The sequence below is a fragment of the Cyanistes caeruleus genome, chromosome 21 (assembly GCF_971803275.1).
Source record: "Cyanistes caeruleus chromosome 21, bCyaCae1.hap1.1, whole genome shotgun sequence".
Taxonomy (NCBI): Eukaryota; Metazoa; Chordata; class Aves; order Passeriformes; family Paridae; genus Cyanistes; species Cyanistes caeruleus.
The window spans coordinates 3876879-3895043 of record NC_141721.1 but is presented as its reverse complement, the minus strand read 5'-3'; the positions used below and the strand labels follow the sequence as shown (position 1 = coordinate 3895043).

At 56.5% G+C, this 18165-nt stretch overlaps 1 protein-coding gene across 1 annotated transcript in view; it reads left to right on the top strand.

The window, feature by feature from the left end:
- The first annotated feature begins 2851 nt into the window (after positions 1-2851).
- The window catches only part of SRRM3 (serine/arginine repetitive matrix 3), a 29091-nt gene continuing 13777 nt past the window's right edge, over positions 2852-18165 (top strand). Inside the window, exons 1-5 of the mRNA XM_086859864.1 lie at positions 2852-3014; positions 10801-11030; positions 14009-14110; positions 17501-17635; positions 17724-17804. Of these exons, the coding sequence (XP_086715990.1) occupies positions 10807-11030; positions 14009-14110; positions 17501-17635; positions 17724-17804 (542 nt within the window). The 5' untranslated portion in view covers positions 2852-3014; positions 10801-10806. The remainder of the gene's footprint in view (positions 3015-10800; positions 11031-14008; positions 14111-17500; positions 17636-17723; positions 17805-18165) is intronic.

Genomic DNA, 18165 nt, shown 5'->3' with positions numbered 1-18165 from the left:
AATCCTCGCTTTCTTTCAAGTGATGATTTTTCCTCCTCTCCCCCCAGCCGTGGCTGGCTCTGCCTGTTTGCCTGCAATTACCGACCCTTCTGCTCCTTCCATCTCTCCCCTTTTGTTCTCCACCAGATCACCCCTTCTCGCTGCTCTCACAGATTCACCCTGCCCGCCTGCCTGGCAGCTTTTTCCTCCTGCTCTTCTTGAAATTCTCCCACCTGGATAGCTACAGCCCTTCTCCCGTTCCAGGTGTGCTTGTGGCTGTGTTTGCTGCCCGTGCCAGCTCTCAGGCTGGGCTGTGCTCCATCTCCCGCTGCTCTTCTCCCAGGCTATCGGTCAAACCCTGCTGTGGTCCTGCTGCAAAGCTCTGGCTCCTGGCCAAAATCAGGAAAGCCCATGGGGCTCCTGTCCCCTCCCATGCCAGGGTCTCCCTGTGCTGCTTTTTCATCCCTCATCCTCTTTGTTTCCCAGGACCTGATGCATTATTCAGCGCTGCGGACGCTGCGGGGTGTTGGGGAGATAATGGTGCTGCAAAGGGCATGGGCTCACCCTGGCAATGCTGGATTTTCCTCTCATGGGCTGATTTCCCCCTCCAGCAATAAACCAGGAATAGTTCTGACCATGCAGGAGGTTCCTCCTAGGAGGTGACATCTGCTGTCAGCCCTGAGGGGGGACATGGCAGGGACAAAGGTAGGAGCAGGGGGAGGCAGCAGTGACCCTGGCAGTGCTCCAGGGGCTGCACCTCCCAAATCCAGCCCCGTTGCTTGGCTGGAGTTTAATAGAGACACAAATCCAACACATGGCCACTTGTTTATGCAGTCCTTACATGGATAATGGATGCAGGATGCAGGTTTCGCTCAGCAGATGTAGCAAACAACCCCAGACTGTTGTTTAATCCTTGTGGAAAGAGGATGCTCATGCTCTCCAACACTGTTTGCATCTGGGCACTGTGAGCCCCCAGCTGGATCTGTCCCCATGGCTTGCTGCCACCCGGGCCCTGTGCACAGGGATAGGGAGGAGAGGGATGGAGCGATTTCGGGCTGGTGTTGCTGGCAGCACTTTGGTTCCTGGGTCTGTCCTCCCTCAGGAAACAGCATCACCCAACTGCCACCAATTGTGGAGACATCTCCACCAGGACAGGCCTCTCCAGCTTTGGCTGCCCCCAGGAAAGCTCCCCTTAGACCCCATCTCTGGTTTCCCATCCCTGTCTCTGCAGCAGCTCCCTCCCCAGTTCCTGCTCTGAGGCCAGATCCTGCTCAGAGTGATGGCCAGGTGCCTTTGCTGGGCTCTGCTTGGGAGCCTGCAGCCAAATTCAGGAGGGAGCTGTGGTCACAGGGGGTGCAGAGCCCAGGCAGTGCAGGGGAATCTGAGCCAGGGGTGGGACCACGTGTCCCCAGCCAGGGGCGTTTGGTGTCCCTGGCAGAGCAGCCAGGGTGAATTCAGAGTGTTTTGGGAAGATAAATCCAGACCATGACCACACTGGGCCGTTTTGAGGTGGTTTAGGGAGGTTTGGGAGCTTCTCTGGTTTCATCATTTCCCGTATGCCGAGGAGGGTGAGTGCTTAGCATCGCTGAAGGCAATAAAAATTAATTATGGGCTTATTAATACCAGTTCATTACCTGAGCTGCAGCACTGGGGAATGTCCCTGCTGGGGACCTGACACCTCCTGCATCACCACAACCCCGCAGTCATCCCAAAGCCACCTGCCAGGGTGAGGATGCTCCAGCTGCTCCCAGGCAGTGCTGGGAATTGGGCAGGGCTGGGAAGCACTGGGCTGGTACTGGGGGAACCTCTGGGGACATCATGGTGGGGAGGTAAAGGGTGGGATGAAATTCAGGGTGGAATTCAGGGGGCTCTATAAGAACAGGGGTCTCTATAAGAACAGGGTCTCTATAAGAACAGGGGTCTCTATAAGAACAGGGTTTCTATAAGAACAGGGGTCTCTATAAGAACAGGGGTCTCTATAAGAACAGGGGTTTCTATAAGAACAGGGGTCTCTATAGGAACAGGGTTTCTGTAAGAACTGGGTTCTCTATAAGAACGGGGGTCTCTGTAAGAACAGGGGTCTCTGTAAGGAGTGGGTCTGTAAGAACAGGGGTCTCTATAAGAACAGGGTTCTCTATAAGAACAGGGGTCTCTATAAGAACAGGGTCTCTGTAAGAACAGGGTCTCTATAAGAACAGGGTTCTCTATAAGAACAGGGTTCTCTATAAGAACAGGGTTCTCTGTAAGAACAGGGGTCTCTATAAGAACAGAGTCTCTATAAGAACAGGGGTCTCTATAAGAACAGGGTCTCTGTAAGGAGTGGGTCTGTAAGAACAGGGTCTCTATAAGAACAGGGGTCTCTATAAGAACAGGGTCTCTATAAGAACAGGGGTTTCTATAAGAACAGGGGGTCTGTAAGAACAGGGGTCTCTATAAGAACAGGGGTCTCTATAAGAACAGGGGTCTCTATAAGAACAGGGGTCTCTATAAGAACAGGGGTCTGTAAGAACAGGGTTCTCTATAAGAACAGGGTCTCTATAAGAACAGGGGTCTCTATAAGAACAGGGGTCTATAAGAACAGGGGTCTCTATAAGAACAGGGTCTCTATAAGAACAGGGGTTCTCTATAAGAACAGGGGTCTCTATAAGAACAGGGGTCTGTAAGAACAGGGTTCTCTATAAGAACTGGGTTCTCTATAAGAACAGGTTCTCTATAAGAGCGGGCTCTCAGTAAGGAGGGACGCTCGGCACAGCGCGGTGCAGTTGCACCCTCCGGCCGGCAGGCGGCGCTGCGGGCGGCGGTGCGGCCGCGCTCCCCCGCGGCGGCGGCGCTCTGTGGCGGGCGGCTCCGTGGGCCGGAGCTGTCCAGCACTTCAGCAGGGGCCGCGCCGGGGCCGCGCGGGAGGGGCCGCGGCCGGCGGGACCCCCGGCCCTCACCGGCACCCACCGGCACCCCCGGCACCCCCGGCACCCCCGGCACCCCCCGCGGCCGACAGAGACCCAGCGGGGCCGGGCCCAGCGGGACGGCGGGGCGAGGTGAGGCGCGGCCGGGCCCGGGGCTGTCGGGCCGGCGCCGGGCGGGGGGGGCCGGGAAGGGAGGGGAGGGGGTGCGGTGGGACCGCACTGGGCCCTGGGGGGGACGCTGGGGGTGGGAGAGGTGGCAGAGGACGGGTCCCCCCCACCCATCCGGTGATGCTAGGGGCAGAGGGATGACGACCCCCGGTAATGGGGATTTGGGGGTGCGGTGCTCCTCAGGGGGCTGGGAATTGGGGTCTCCAGAGGGACACGGATGGAAGGGATCGGCAAGGCGTGCGTCGTATTGTGGGTGCTGGGACAGCTGGGGACCCCACCGGGAGGTGTGTGCCAGGGGTGTCCCCCCGTGAGGTTTGATGCTCCTGGGGGTGTGGGATGGGGTGAGGAGCCCGGAGGTGAGGTGATTTTTGGGGCACAGGGGGTCTCTGCAGGGACGCGGATGTGCCGGGGGGCTCCCTGGTGCTGGGGGAGTGGCTGGGGGAGAGCACCCCCATCCCTCTTTTCCATGCTGGGGAGAGACAGGCTGGGACTGGGACAGTGGGTGACCCCCAGTGGGTTTTTGGCTGGGAAGGACGGGACAGTGATGATCCCTCAGCAGATGCTGGTGCCTTGTGTGGTGCAGGTGGGAGATGAGGATGAGACCAGGTCCCCAAAGCCCCTCTTTCTTCTGGGTGGACCCCCAGGCTGTGCTGGGGAGGGTTTGGCTGATGAGATTTCAAACCCTGCGGGTGTTGCACGAGGGAAGGAGAGGGGGCAAGGCTTGGCAGCGGGTAGCCACAGCAGCAACTCAACCGCTTGTCTTTTGCCAGTGTTTTGTGCTTCTCCTTCCCAGATCAGGAGGTTTGTCCCCAGGGATGTCCGGGCTGTGCCATGCAGGGGGGTCGGGCCGTGGCTCAGGGGGAGCAGGTGGCTTTCAGAGGACACAGGTTCATTCATTCCCTCCAGAGCAAGATTTCAGACTGGATGTGTCTCGGTTTGCCTGTGCTCCCGCTGCTGTAGGGGGGTCACCTGGGGGCTGGCTGCATTTGGGGGTGTCTCAGCTTGATGACAAATGTCAAGGACCTTCTCCAAGGGTGCAGATCTGGTCTCCTTGCCCTGGCATGTGGATTCTTCTCTGACAGGGGCACAGGGACATCCCCACTGGGGGGGATTTTGGGGACAGCGTTTGTGTCCAAACACATATCGTCATTGTTCTGTCCCACTCTGCCAGTGTGGCCTCATGCAGTGCCACCCTCTGTGTCTCACCTGCCTTCCCCTAAAATCCCCCTGCCATCCCACGTGCCTCCCCCTGCCCCAGGACTCATCCTGACAACACATGCAGGGAATGTCAGGGGCTTTCAGAGCCAGAAATTGGGCAGATTTTAAGGGAACCTTTGCTCCTTGGTGACTGTTGGAATGAAAGCAAGGCTTTTTCCAGGCAGAGGGGTGCAGGGGTCCTGCTTGGCTTTGTCCCTGGTGTCAAGAAAACAATGTTTTTCCCCTGGACAAAGGGTCTCATGCCCCAGGGGCCAGATCCAGCTGTGGGTGGATGTGTGGCAGTGGATCCTGGATGCTGCTGGAAGAGGGAGCAGAGGGTGTTCACCCCATATCTTTGGGCAGGGGATGCAGGTCACTCTATGGGGTTAGTGCTTATGCTGAGGGTCTGCCTGATGTGGGGGTCCCCAATCCCCAGAGCCCTTTCTCCTCCTCCTCCTTCCTGTCTCCCAGCTCCCGTTTTCCCCGGCCAGGTGGCCCGTGGCTTATATAATGTGCTCAAACCCCGGAATAGCTCCTCCCGTTACACAACCACCCAGCCAGCCACGGGAGGGGGGGTTTGGTGGGGATTCCCAGCTGGATGCTCCCCCTGCACTGGCTGTGACCCCCCCTCTACCTGCAGTGCTCAGCACCAGGGGTTGTTCGCCGGGATTGTGTCCCCACCGGGGAAGGTGACCTCATTGTGACAGTCATCCCCTGCTCCTCCATGTGCTCAATAATTGCTTTTATTTGTAGTAGTGTTATTACTCCCCTTCCTCAGAGGGGTGATGGGCCTCAGGCTGACTGTGCCTCCTCCTGACTCCTTGACCAGCAAAGCAAATAGCCCCAAAGGTGCAAAACCTGGGGTGACTGTTCCCCCTCTCAGTCCCCATTCCTTATTTAAGCACCTCCTGTTTGGGGAAGGTCTGGCATGGCATTCCCAAGGGGATGAGGAAGGTGTGGCCAAAGGGGTATGGGGCTCGGAATCCCATAGGAAAACCCATCACCTGGATCTGCTGCCTCTCCACTCAGTAAGGGGGAATTGCTGTTGCCACGTGGATGTGCTGCTCCTTTCCCTCATCCCTGATTCAGGAATGGGGTCGCTGCCTGGGTCCTGGGGTTGCTCCCTGTCGTGGTGTGACCCCTTTCCCACTGGCTCTTCTCCAGCCAGAGCTGAGAATGGAGCTTCTCAACAGCCAACAGCCCAACGGGTTCAGGCTGGGGGGGCTTCAGCCACGACGTTTTGGGGACAGGAGTAAATCCTGGCTCCTCACCCTCCATTGTTCCCTTTTCCCTGGATCATCTCCAGGGGATCTCTGTGCCCACACCCCTGTGTGATGCTTGTCCGGTGAGGGACCAGTCCCTAATCCTGGTTCCCCCATCCCTACATCCCCAAGCCAGGAAGGAACCCAGTTGCTTAGCAACTGTTTAGCTTCTACACCAGCCTCCTCATCTATTTTAAAATATATATATATATATTTTATATATATATATGTGTGTGTATATATATCTGCACAGACGTAGGTATGCACATGCAGCTGCATCTCCTGACCACCATGCCAGCATCCATATATTCTTTACTAATTGCTTTAAAGTCTGTGAGGTGTCAAATTTTGCTTGGGCAGCTATAGGAAAGGATGCCCTGGGCTTGGGGAAAAAGGGATGGAAGCACTGGGACAGCTGTCACCAATCCATTCCCACTGCCCCTTCCCATGGCCATCATCCCTGTGGCTTGGGGCTGAAGGGCAGCGCTAACGAGCCCCAGAATGGCTGCACTTTTAAAGCTAGATTTGCCTTTTTCCTCGTTCTTGAAGGTCTGACTCATGGTTTTTGGCACTGGAAGGCAGCTCCAGAGAAGGTCAGCCCAATTAATGGCAGCAACCCCGGACTTTTCCTCCTTGTAACTCCAGCTGCGTGTTCAGAGGAGGCCGACTGCCTGGCCATGGTGTTCTGGCATATTTTGTATCCTGAAAAAAAATATCTTCTCCCAGCTGTCGCCACAGCACAGACAGGGAGCAGCCTGAGATGGGGCTGTGCATGACTGGGGACGGGGTTATAGTTTCAGTCAGTGGTGGCGTGTCCTGATGAGATCCCAACAGGCAGGAGAACCGCGGGGACCACCCCTCTCAGCCTCTCTGGAGTGACTGGAGCATCCTCACCTCACTGGGCTGTCCCTGGCGTGTCGGGGCCGAGCTCTGGCACGCTCAGTGCACGAGTGGCCGGGGCAGCCGCCGTCCTGGGCTCGCTGCCCACATCCCGTGCCCGCATCCCGGCACGCGGGTGCTCGCTGGTGCAGCTGGATGTGGCGAGAATTAATGGAGCACCGGCCGGAGGCGGCTTTAATTAGCACCGAGGCACGGGGAAGGGAGCAGGATGCCCGGGAACCGCTGCTGCTTTTCCCCAGCGAGGGAGAGATGCCGGGAGAGCATCCAGGCACTCGGGAGAGCATCCAGGCACTCGGGAGAGCATCCAGGCACCGCCACCCTGCCGCTGCCATCCCCGCTGTCCCCAGGAAAGCGGCTCCATCCGCAGTACGGCGGTGGGGCCCTGCGGCACTGCTGCTCAGCGCCGGGGGCTGAGCCGGGCCCAAGGGGGATTTCAGAGGGATGGGGCTTGTTCTGAGCTGGGAAATAAAAAGGCCGAAGTGGTTTGGTGCAATAACACTGTTTTCCCCATCGTTTTGATTCTTTACTTTTGATCTGGAATTCTGAACCTGTGAGCTGGACAAAGGCCAGGTTGGACAGCTCCAGGGCTGGGACATGGGGACCGTCACATCCTGGGCCACCTCACCCCACCCCACAGGGAGTGAGCTCTGTTCACAGCTTGGCTGGAAAGCAGCAGCCCCAAACCCTGGCGAGGCTGGGCCTTGCACCCCAAGCTGGCAGGGCCTGTCCTGGCTGTGTGACGGGGGCACAATGCAGTGTGTCCGTCCTTCCGTCTGTCCTGGCAGTCACTGAGCTGGTACATGCGGGATTTAAGCATGGCTGGGGAGGGAGAGACCTGGGCATAGGATGGAGGATGGTGGTGGAGAGTGAGGAGGAGGAGGATGGAAAAGAAGGATAAAAATGGAAGATGGGGATGAGGAGAATTGAGAATAGGGATGGGGATGGAGAATGGGGATGAGGATGGTGGATGGGGGTGAGGATGAGGATGGGGCGTGAGGATGAGGATGGAATTTGTGGATGAGAGTGAAGATAGGGATGGAGGATGAGGATGGACAATGGGGCATCTCTGAACACTTCCAAAAGCTCTAATCCAGGTATCAGAAAGCACCTGCAAGCTGAAAAGCTGGATTGACCTCCCCAAGGCCCAAGGTGGCACGTAGGAGGAGGATCAGGATCCCAAAATACGTGGGCGAATGCCTGGTTAATATGGGAAAAGAGGGATTTGCTCAGGAGTCTCCCCAGCAGCCCCAGCCCAAGGTGCCAGGGGGTTTGGGCCCTCCTGGGTGTCAGTAAGGGAATTTGGGAGGTGGGAATGGATGCCAACAGCTGTCCCCAGCCACATCCTGCAACCTTTGGGAGTGTGTGGAGACACAGAGCTCCCCCCAGAATGCCTGTCTCCCTCTGGGCGAGGCAGCCGGGCAGCAGCAGCCAGTGATTGATGTTTTGTGGGTAATTACTGCAGATAATGAAATATTTAACCATCATCTTTATTATCGGGGTAGCGCCAAGCCCGGCGGGGAACCACTGCTCTTTGGACAGGGCTGTGCTGATGGGTTTGGTGCCGGTTTTGGTGCTGGCAGAGCCGGGTGGTCCCTGTGTGGTGGCCAATGGATTGAGGTTGTGGTGGTTACAGCCACTCTGTGTCCCTGAGCTGTCCCTTACGAGTGCAGGCATCACTGGGGTTCTCCTCATGGGACAGGGAGAGCTCAGACCCAGCTGGGGGATGTGGACTCCCTCTGCCATCATGCCTTGTCCCCATTGTCACCACCAGTGTAGGGCTGGCTCTGTTTGACACCCAGGGATTTGCCTGGGGGCCCTTTGGAGAGCTGGGGGGAGGGTTGTGGGTGGGTTTTTCCCATTCCTTTGTTTCCCTGTCCATGCTGTGGCTGAGGCAGGGGCTGGTGGCAGCTCCCATGGTGGATATTGCTCCAGGTTGAGGGGACACTGGGATGCAGTTCTGTGTCCATCTCCAGTCCAGCTCCACCTTCCTGGCCCCAGGTGCAAAGGGATTTCTCCAGCTGCATCCTTTTCATGGAAACAGGGAGCATTTTCTGGTGGATCTGCATGCTTCCCCCACCATGCAGCCTTCTCCCACAGGTACCCATCCAGCTGCCAGTTTGTCTCCATCCACCTGCCCAGCTCTGTATCTCACACACTCTCAAGGTTTCTCAGCAATGAATTTATCCACTGCTGGGCTCAGGATAAAATGAATTCCCACTGGGAACGAGCAAAGCAGAGGCTGCTGCAGAAAGCATCCTCTCCTTTCCCCTCTGCTTCCCTGAGCCCCTTTGTGGGGGAAGCTTTTTAAGTGGGAAGCATCCCCCTTTCCCTAACCTCCTTCCAGGTTTTTGGCTTCATGTCCTGATGGGAGAAAGAGGGAGAGGAGCCCCCAAGACAGGTTTTCCTGCAGCATCTCTCTGCTCTCCAGCCTTGAGCCACACTGGGATGTGAAGGGGGCTGGGTTCAGGGAGGGCTGGGCAGGGCTGTGGGGTGTCATGGGGTTTGAAATGTGGGTGCTGCAGGCAAGGCAGGACCAGGAGACCCTCCAGGTGGAGGGATGAGCATCCAGGAGTGCAGAGCCCTGCTGCACCAGCAGGATCTCCCCTGTGTCTCTGTGAAATTAAAGGCTGCTGGCTCCTCTCTGCATGGTAGTAATGGGGGAAAGAAAAAAAAAGAAAAAAAAAAAAGGAAAATAAAGAAAAAGAAAAAAAAAGCCTTGTAATTAAGCACTCAGCTGCTGTTCTCCCTGGGCAGGCTCATCAGGAGATAAATGACTGTGAGGGGCAGCCAGTGGCAGCAGGAAAGTCAGGGATGTCCTGTGGGGATACTATGGGGTGGGAGACGCCTTCTGGCCAGGTTCCCCAGGGGAGGGCTCTGAGATATTTTCTCTCCTCAAACAGCAAAGAAACCTTGTCAAAGCCCCTCGTGGCTGATCTGCATTCCCACCCTGGCTCTGTCCCAACTGGCATGGCCATGGAAAGCTCTGAGCTGCCTGGAATCCTGGTGGAATGACACACTAGGAATGGCAAACCTTTCTTTCCTGGGCTTGAAACAGTGTGGATCAGCCCATGGTCCATCTGCCCTTCCTGCTTCTACTGGGTTTAGGGATGGCTCCTTGCCTGGGCCAGTGTTTGCCCCACCCTCCACGGGCAGCGTGTGTCAGCCACCCAAGGATTGGCTGCTTCCTGCATAGGAGATGATGTGCAGGCAACACCCATCCTTGGAAAAGCCTTTCCAGCAGGATCCCTGGGCTAGAAACACCTCAGAGAAGTGACTTTCTGGCAAAAGCTGCTTCTCCAAGCCTAAATCCAGCTTGGAGTGTGAGGCAGGATGCTCTGCCTTTGCTACTGATCGTTTCTCTTTGTGCAGGGCTCTAGTAAAGCCCAGGTGGTGCCTCTGCAGCCTGGTGGAGCTGGTGGTTAAGGCAGCAGATCTCCAGTGGGAGCATCCCATGCTCAGGAGAGGGCTGGAATGCTGGGGGGCTGAGCAGGGGAGCTGGGGCATGGTGGGACAACAGGGACAGTGAGAAATGGGTGCTCAGCCATGTGCCGATGGCCTGAGGGCGCTGAGACAGGGCTGTGTCTGTCTGGATGATCCAGGAGATTTGGGAGCATCTCCACCCTCAGGCTCGGGGAGCATCAGCCGGAGCCTCAGCACGGCAGTGCTGCTTGGGAACAGTTGTCCTTTTCCAGGGGTTATTTTTGGAGCCAAGTGAGGACACATTGACCGTGTGGTGCAAAGAGGAGGCAGACACACGTGAAGATGAAGGAGCAGGGGAAAGGCAGGGGGGGCAGAAGCTGGTGGGGATCCTCATCTCCCCTTGTAGCCCACCCTGGGCCACAGCCAAAGAGTGCCAGGCCATAGCCCAAGAGCATCAGCAAGTGTTTGCTGCCTGAGTCAGACATTGGGATGTCCCACTACTGCAACCAAACCAGCCAGTGCAGCTGGGGAATGCAAGGGGATATATGAGGTCTTTGGGTCCCTAGAGAACTGTGAGGATGGATGCCTGTCCCTGCTCCAAACCCACACTGACAGTGGGGTCCATGAGGCTGGGAGGGACCCCTGCCCACCTGTCCTGCTGCTGCTGTATCATCTTGAACCCCACAGAGACCCACCCTTGGCCAGGTTTTTCCAGTACAAGGCTGGAGCAGAGCATCCTCCTCTCTTTCCCCGGAGCCAGCCTTCTTGTCATGGTGATGGGAGTAGCCCCCAGCCTTGCTAAAAGCTGATGAGGAAGCTGAAGCAAGGTGCAGGGAGATCTAGCCACTGTCCCCATCAACCTGCTTTCAAGACTGATTTTACCCTCAGGTCCTAGCAGGGTCCCCTCACTATCATGGGGTGAGAGGGGAAGCAGGGCAGGGACTGACCCTGACTCTTTCTTTCCTTCCCAGGCAATCATGGCTCTCTACAACAATGGGGCCGACGTGCCTTCGCCCCAGGAGGCCTCAAACGGCTTCCCCCAGCCCGGTGCCTCAGGAACGTGGCACAAGGGTGAGGAGGAGGTGCGGCTGGTGGAGCCCAGCATGGTGAAGAAGGCTCACCGGGAAATCCTGGACCATGAGCGCAAGAGGCGGGTGGAGCTGAAGTGCATGGAGCTGCAGGAGATGATGGAGGAACAGGGGTGAGTGGTGGGGACATTGGGGATGAGATCTTTTTGATCTGTTTGCACCTTGTTCTCCCCCTTTAAAAAAATACCTTGATGTGGCAAATGTTCCCATTTGGAAATAAATCCACTTTTGGGTGAACCAAACAGCTTTGGTGAATTGGTCTGTGGAGAGAAATTCCCAGGAGTTCATCCACTTTCCCTGCTTGGAAGTCTGAGCTCCCAGCTTGTCCTGAAGAGAAAGCTGAAGCAGAAAGGAGGAGTGAAGTTGCTCACGGTTGTGCAAGTCATGAGTGCCACCTATCCTGGGATGTGGGATCCCAGAGGAAAGCTGGAGTTTGCTCACAGGAGAGGCTGGTTTGGGGCTTTCATTTGCCCTGTCTTCCTTCTCTTCCCTGGTTTTGGGGTGACAGGACACCCCCCTGTCCTGTCAGGCCCCCATCCTGCCAATGCCATGGCCAGACACTGCAAGCTGCTCCCCAGCCTTTCCTCTCCCCCTGGGAAACAAAGAGATAGGGAAGAACCCAAGGGGCTGAGGAACATCCCTTCCTTGGTGGGCAGAGGGGACTGGGGGGGGCCAGAAAAAGGAGACCCTCATCCCTGCTGGGCATGGCTGTGCTGTCTCTGGCAGCAGCCAAACATCCTGATCCCTCTGACAGCTCTCTAAAACCTGATGGATGGAGCAAATTCTTCGGCACACTTGGGTAGACGGGGACTGGTATCAGCTGGGGAGAAGGAAAATGGATTGAGGGAAGGCTTCGCCAAGGCTTTCATTAAGAGTGCAAGCGTGACCTAGAATTAAATTGTCTCACACAGACTGGAATAATGATTGTGCCTAATTTGTCATTATGGAAATAAATAAGGCTGACCTGGCGCTTTGGGGAGCCCAGAGCCTCCTGTTGGGTTCCCGAGCCCTAGTAGGGATCTTACTACTGGTAGTATCATTACTGCAATGGGTAATAGCAACACTGCAACCAGGATTGTTGTTATTGCTATAATTGCTTTGCTGTTATTAAGGCTATTAATAACACTGATGATGGCGATACGCCGAAATGATAATATAATTACAGTAATAATCTTGGTCAACCTGCTTAATCCTCCGCCTGCTCTTCCCCTCCACACAGGGGCTTTCCAGGGGGGGTTCCATGTGAAGGGATTTGCACCCCTGAGATTTCTGCCTGGACCAGGGACAGCCTCCTGGCTATGGCCTTGGGGGAGCTGTAATGAGGGCAGAGCCCCAGGATGGATATGAATGTCAGCAGTGGGGGTTCTGCAGGGATTTAAACTCTCCCTTGTTTCCTTAAAGGCGGATGGCTCCTCCTGCCTGTGCTGTAGCTCGCTCCAGGCTGCCAGCACTGTTATTCCCTGCCTGCAGGCTGGATTCCTTGTCCGGAAAAGAAGTGTCAGCAAAATTTTCTTTCTTTCCCAAATCCATTCTATATGTTAAATGCAAAAGCAAACCCCCTGCAATGGGGTAAGAAGCAGCACCAGGGGAATGCAGGAGGGAAAGGGCTGGTGGTGCTCCTGCCTCCATCTCTGGAGGTGGTGGGGAGTTCCTTCCCTTGGCCTCCCCCCACAGATTTGCTAATGGCCCAGCCGCAGTGGCCCATCTGTCACCTCCTGTTTGGCCTCATGTCCCCTCTCCAAGAGCACTGGCCGTGTTCTTAACATGCTGCAGCAAATGCTCATCTTGGGCAGACATCTTCCTGCTGCTGTGGGCTGGCTGGTGTCCATGGCATGGCCAGGGCCAGCAACTCCATCCTTGCGGGGTGGTCACTCTGCCCAGCCGGGTGCAGTGCCATCGAGGGAATGGAGAGCAGCATTTGAGGGTGCTACCCTGGTTTTGGGGCTCCCCATGCCCAGGTGTAAGGTGAGAGGAAGCAGCCAGGCTGCCTCCATACCCTGTTATCATCCTTTCTTCTGTGTGGAATCTGGCTGGGGAATTAATGAGAGTCTTTCATTGCAAATGAGTTCATTAATATTAATTCTCTTTTCCTCGGTGTTCCCCTTCATGGACACTGCAGGAGGGGTGGGTGATGCCACGTGCCCTTCCTCACCCAGGGCGCCCAGGGGCACCCAGAGCACTGTGAGGGGCATCACCCTCCCCAGCACGGGCTGTGTGAAGTGCCAGCTTTTGGGACTGCAGGGCTAAGCCTGGCTCTGGCATCCATTTTTCTGGGCTGGTGGCAGTGATGCTGATGGGATGTGATGGAAAAGGTGGGCCATGAGCAGCCCCTGCAGAGGCCATGCCTGAGGACAAGGACACACACAGAGCCCAACCCCTTCCCTCCCAGGCTGGCAGTGTGGTGGTTCCCCTCTCCCTTCACCTTCTCCCCTGGGATGATGCCAAGAGCATCCTGGGTCTCTCCACTACATCCTTGGGATATTTTTAGTAGAGGAGGATGCCTTGTGCAGCCACGAGATGTGGCACAGGAACACCTGCCCAGGGCTGTCACCTGCCCCTTCCCAGGGACACCTTGGGGACGGCGGGGGCGCCGTGGTTTGCAGTGGCTGTTCTCAGATGCCAGGACACAGTGATTAGTGTCTCTTGTTAATAACCCTGCAGAAGCCTGAGTCAGCGCTCAGCGGTAGCACAGAGCTGTCACGGCTTTCAGGGCCCTGGAGCATCATGGGGCGAGCTCGTGATGGGACAGAGATGCTGGGGGTGAACCCCAGAATCACTGGCTGCATTGGTGGCACTGCCAAGGGGGTTTGGTGGACACTTGCCACTTCATGGTCATCCTTTTCTTCTCCCCTTTCCTGATGTCCCTTCCTCTGCCATGCACTGCTGGGAGAGGAGGACGTGGATAGGGGTGGCAGGGGACTGAGCAAAGGTCCTGCTGTCCTCCAGGCCCTGATGACTGTCACCATACCACCTCCCCTTTTGATTGTCCCCTTGGGCCATGTGTCACTTAAAGGCATAGAGTTCCTCAGCGGGTCCATGGAGAGCCCATGCTCCAACCACAGCAGCCCTGACCACGTCTTTGCCCATCCAGGTACTCCGAAGAGGAGATCCGACAGAAAGTGGGGACCTTTCGGCAAATGCTGATGGAGAAGGAGGGTGTGCTCACCAGGGAGGACCAGCACGGGCGCCAAATGTAAGTCAGGCAGCTTCCAGCTGGTCCATCTGTGCATCTCATCCCAGAGAGGCACATCCTTGATTGCCTCTGAGTATCAATGGGCAGGTGGGTGGGTGGAGGAGGGTGTATCTATGCATGACTGGATAGATGGATGGACAAGGAGAGAGTATATAGAGATGGATGATGGATGGATGGATGGATGGATGGATGGATGGATGGATGGATGATGGATGGATGGATGGATGGATGGATGGATGGATGGATGGATGGATGTTGGCTTTGAGTCAATGTTTGTTTAATTTGATGGTTGTTTGATTGGTTGATTGGTTGATTTGATGGTTTGTTGGTTGATTTGATGGTTGGTTGGTTGGTTGGTTGGTTGGCTGTTCAGACAGCTGGAGGCAGGATCTGCCCCTCTGAGGCAGAATCCTACCTCTGGAGAGGTTAAAAGTTGTCCTGCACTGATCATTTGGAGACCTCTGGGTGCTGAACAGAGGCCAGCGTTGCAATCCTGTCCTAGATGATGAAACCCAAGTGCAGAAGGTCTCAATGTCTGGCTTACCCCACCAGCCATGGGCAGGAACCCTATGCAAGAAGCTTCTCCAAGGAGATCCTGTACTGTTCCTCTGCTTTTAATCACTCCTCACAGTGCCTGGTCCTGGGGGGCTGCACCTGCCCTGGAAGGGGGCTTAGGGCTCAGGTTTGGTATCCAAAGCAGCCCAACTCCTGCTGGAGACATGCCAGTTGCTGCTCCTGCCCTGCACAGGACTGTCCCCAGCCTCAGCAGGGTCCACCTCAGCTCGATGATGATTTATCAGTGCAATGCTTAATGGCCCAGGCAGTATGGCTGGCCCGGCGTGCACCATCCATCAGCCTGGAAACCAGGTCACTTGGGACAGGAATAGATGCTGCAGGTTCACTGAATATTAATGCTTCATTAGGGTCAGGAAATCAGGGCGAGGGGGGAGGCAGGGAAGCCGTGGCAGCAGGGAGAGCTTCCCTCCCACCACTCTGCTGGCACGCCAGGCTGGGTGGGACACAGGGACATGGCTGTGCCCTACCTGGATGGAGCACATGGGCTTGGGACAGTGTGAAACATTCAGGATCCTCCTCTAGGCAGGAAAAAAACAAGGCATGGGGTAAAACAACCTGCCCAGGTCACTGAGTATCACATCTGAGGTGTTAAGTGGCCTTTGCTCGTGGGGGCAGGAGTCATCTCCAGGGCATCTTCCTGGCAGGCTCCTTATGGCCAGCACTGTAATGAGCACATGGGGAAGCCAAAGGTGCCTTAAGGTTACCCAGGCAGCCCTGGCTGTCACCTTTACAGGCTTGGTTTTGCAAAACGAAGCGTAATCATCAAAGATTAACCCCAGGGCTATAAATAATAGTGCTGAGCTGGAAGGAGCAGTCTCAGAGCAAAGGACTGCTCGGAGGAGAACAAAGCCAGAGGCGCTTGAGGAGGCTGGTGGGAGCTGGGACTGAAGGAGGTGGATCTTCAAGCAGCAAGGATCTGAGCTGCTGGAGGATATCCTGCACGCCAAAGGTCTGTGCTGCATGAAGAGTCTGGACAAGGGGCTTAAATAAGCTTTAAATGAAGAGCCTCGGCCCTTTTGGTGGCTGGGAGAGTGCTCAGCAGAACATCTTGTGGGCAGGTGCTGCTCCAGCACCGCTCTGGGCTTTTACCGCTCAGTCCTTGGCTGCCAGGACTGTGAGTCTGAACCAGCTGGTCCTGTTTCAAAGCCAATGTGAGAGCTCAGCATCATCTGCATAACTCCCCAGGGAAAACTGAGGCATCGAGCAGAGCTGTGACCACCTGAGTCCCTGGCTTTGCTCTTTGTGCGCTCCCAGCTCCCGTCTCCGTGTGCACAGCTCGGTACAGCCCGGTCCCCAAGGAGAAGGGCTTGATGGACAGACTGGTGGGATTGCAGACAAAGGCGAGCGTGTGCTGGGCAGGGAGGGATAATTGGAGCAGCACAAGGCTGGTCTTGAGCTGCTGAGCGCAGCTAATGGGTGAGATGCTGGCAGCAGGCTCTGGCGTGGAGCACTGCCTGCTCACGGAGCAGAGACACACACAGAGAATTAACCCCTCTCCCTTCTCTCTTTGCCTCTTTTCTCCCACTTCCCACGGCTGGGTGGGTGTTTGAAAGGCTGTTCCTACCTTTGGGACATAGCCAAAGCAGGAGTCACTTGGAGGGGACCCAGCAAGCCATGGCTGTGGCGCAGAAGGGAGCCCAAGTCCTGCTTGAGCGATCGTCCGTGGTTAGGGGGAGGGTGCCTCCTGTGTAGTTTCAGTCCAAGACATTTCTAATTAGGTTAAACAGCCCATGGTCTGCCTGTGGCCAACGATCCCAACACGTGCCGCTGTCAGATCTGCAGTCTGGGACTGGGAGCTTCCCTTTTCTCAGGCAATGGCCAGGCTGCCAAGGGACTGATGCTGCCATCAGCATCGCTGACTGCTCACCTCCAGACCGGGAAGGGCAGAGGAGTCCACACCAGGTTTCTGAGGGCAAATCTCCCTTGGGAAGCAAACACCTGGGCTGGTGTGGTGCTGGGCACCCTCCAAGCCTGTCCCCATCTCTTAAGTTTCCCTCTAGAGCACCTGGTTGTCCTTGTCACTCCATGGGTGAGATGTCCTACATCCCCCAAGAGCAAATGAGAGGCTCCCTGTGGGGTTTGTTCCTGGGGCTGATGGCAGAGCCAGACCAGGCAGGTGGGGGCATCAGGGAGAGGTTGGGCAGGGACTCCTGAGACTGTCCTAGTCCAGCTGCCAGGCCTCTGCCAAGCCCTGCCCACAGCCCTGGTAGTCAATGGCAACCTCATGCTGGTTTCCATGGCAGTGGGGAAAATTAATTCTGACAAAGTCATTCAGGAGAAAGAGAGACCCTGATGGCTCTAGGCAGGATGTCCCCCCACCCCTTCTTCACCTGGCCCTAGGAGGGACATTGACCATTACCTGCCTGAAGCTCCAGTGCTGAGCTGGTGGCACCGTGGGGTGCTGGCCTCAAAGCCCAGACCATCCTGGGCAGTTCCCACCAAAATTTCCTGCTCTTCTGCCAGCTCTTCTCACCCTTATCCAGCCCTGCAACCCACCTGGGCTGACCCAGCCTCCTGCTCAGCTCCAGCACTTGAGCGAAGCCAACGGGGGCTCAAATGAGGTTGGGTCTGGGTGTCCCTATGCCAGCCTGGAGGGGATCTCTGCAGGGATTGGAGCCACAGGAAGACCCTGAGCAGACCTCCACCCTGGGACTTCGTTGTGTGTGGACATCAAGGGACACGACCAAGGTCCCCTTGGGATGCAGAGGGAATGTCCCCCTGCCCCTCTAGCTGCCTTGGGGCTGCCCCAGCTGCTCTGGTGGGAGACAGGGAACGGGGAACCCCAAATTAATCCTGCTCTTCCTCCTTTGGCAGTGTGATAGAAAACCACCACGGGGCGGATGGGGAGGAGTACGCGGTGGAGTACCCTGACTACGGGGAGGGCTGCCTGCTGCAGTGCGACTGCTCGGCCGAGTGCTACCGCGAGGACAGCGGCCACCGCGAGTACAGGTTTGAGTGGATTCTGGGGACTCTGGGACACAGAGGCCTGAGGCCTGTCCCTTCTTCTTTTCTCAACCTTGTCCACTGTCTCCCACAGGCTGAAAAGACGCTCGAGCAGCTCCACCTCTCCTCCTCCCAAGAAGAAAAAGAAGAAGAAATCAGGTCACCGCCGGAGCCGGTGAGTCTCTGGCTGTCCCTGCACTGTCCCCTCTCTCTGGAGGGCATCTCACCTCCCAGCTCAGCCTTTTCCCAGGCTCTGGAGGGGCAAGTCACCCCACTTTGGGGGGAAGTACATCCCTACATGTGCACCCTTAAGAGGTGCAATGCATCTGCATGTACTGATACCGTAACACACACGTGTGCACACACCCACTGCATGCACAGGTGGGACCTTGCCTGGTCCATGTGGGGAAGGAGCTCGCTGCCACGGGGCACAGCAGCAGGCAGGATATGACTCTGTGAAGGGTCCATCTACCCAAAACCTCACCACTTAAGCACTAGCTGCCCAAGCAGGATCATGTCCCTAATGTCCCTTTCTT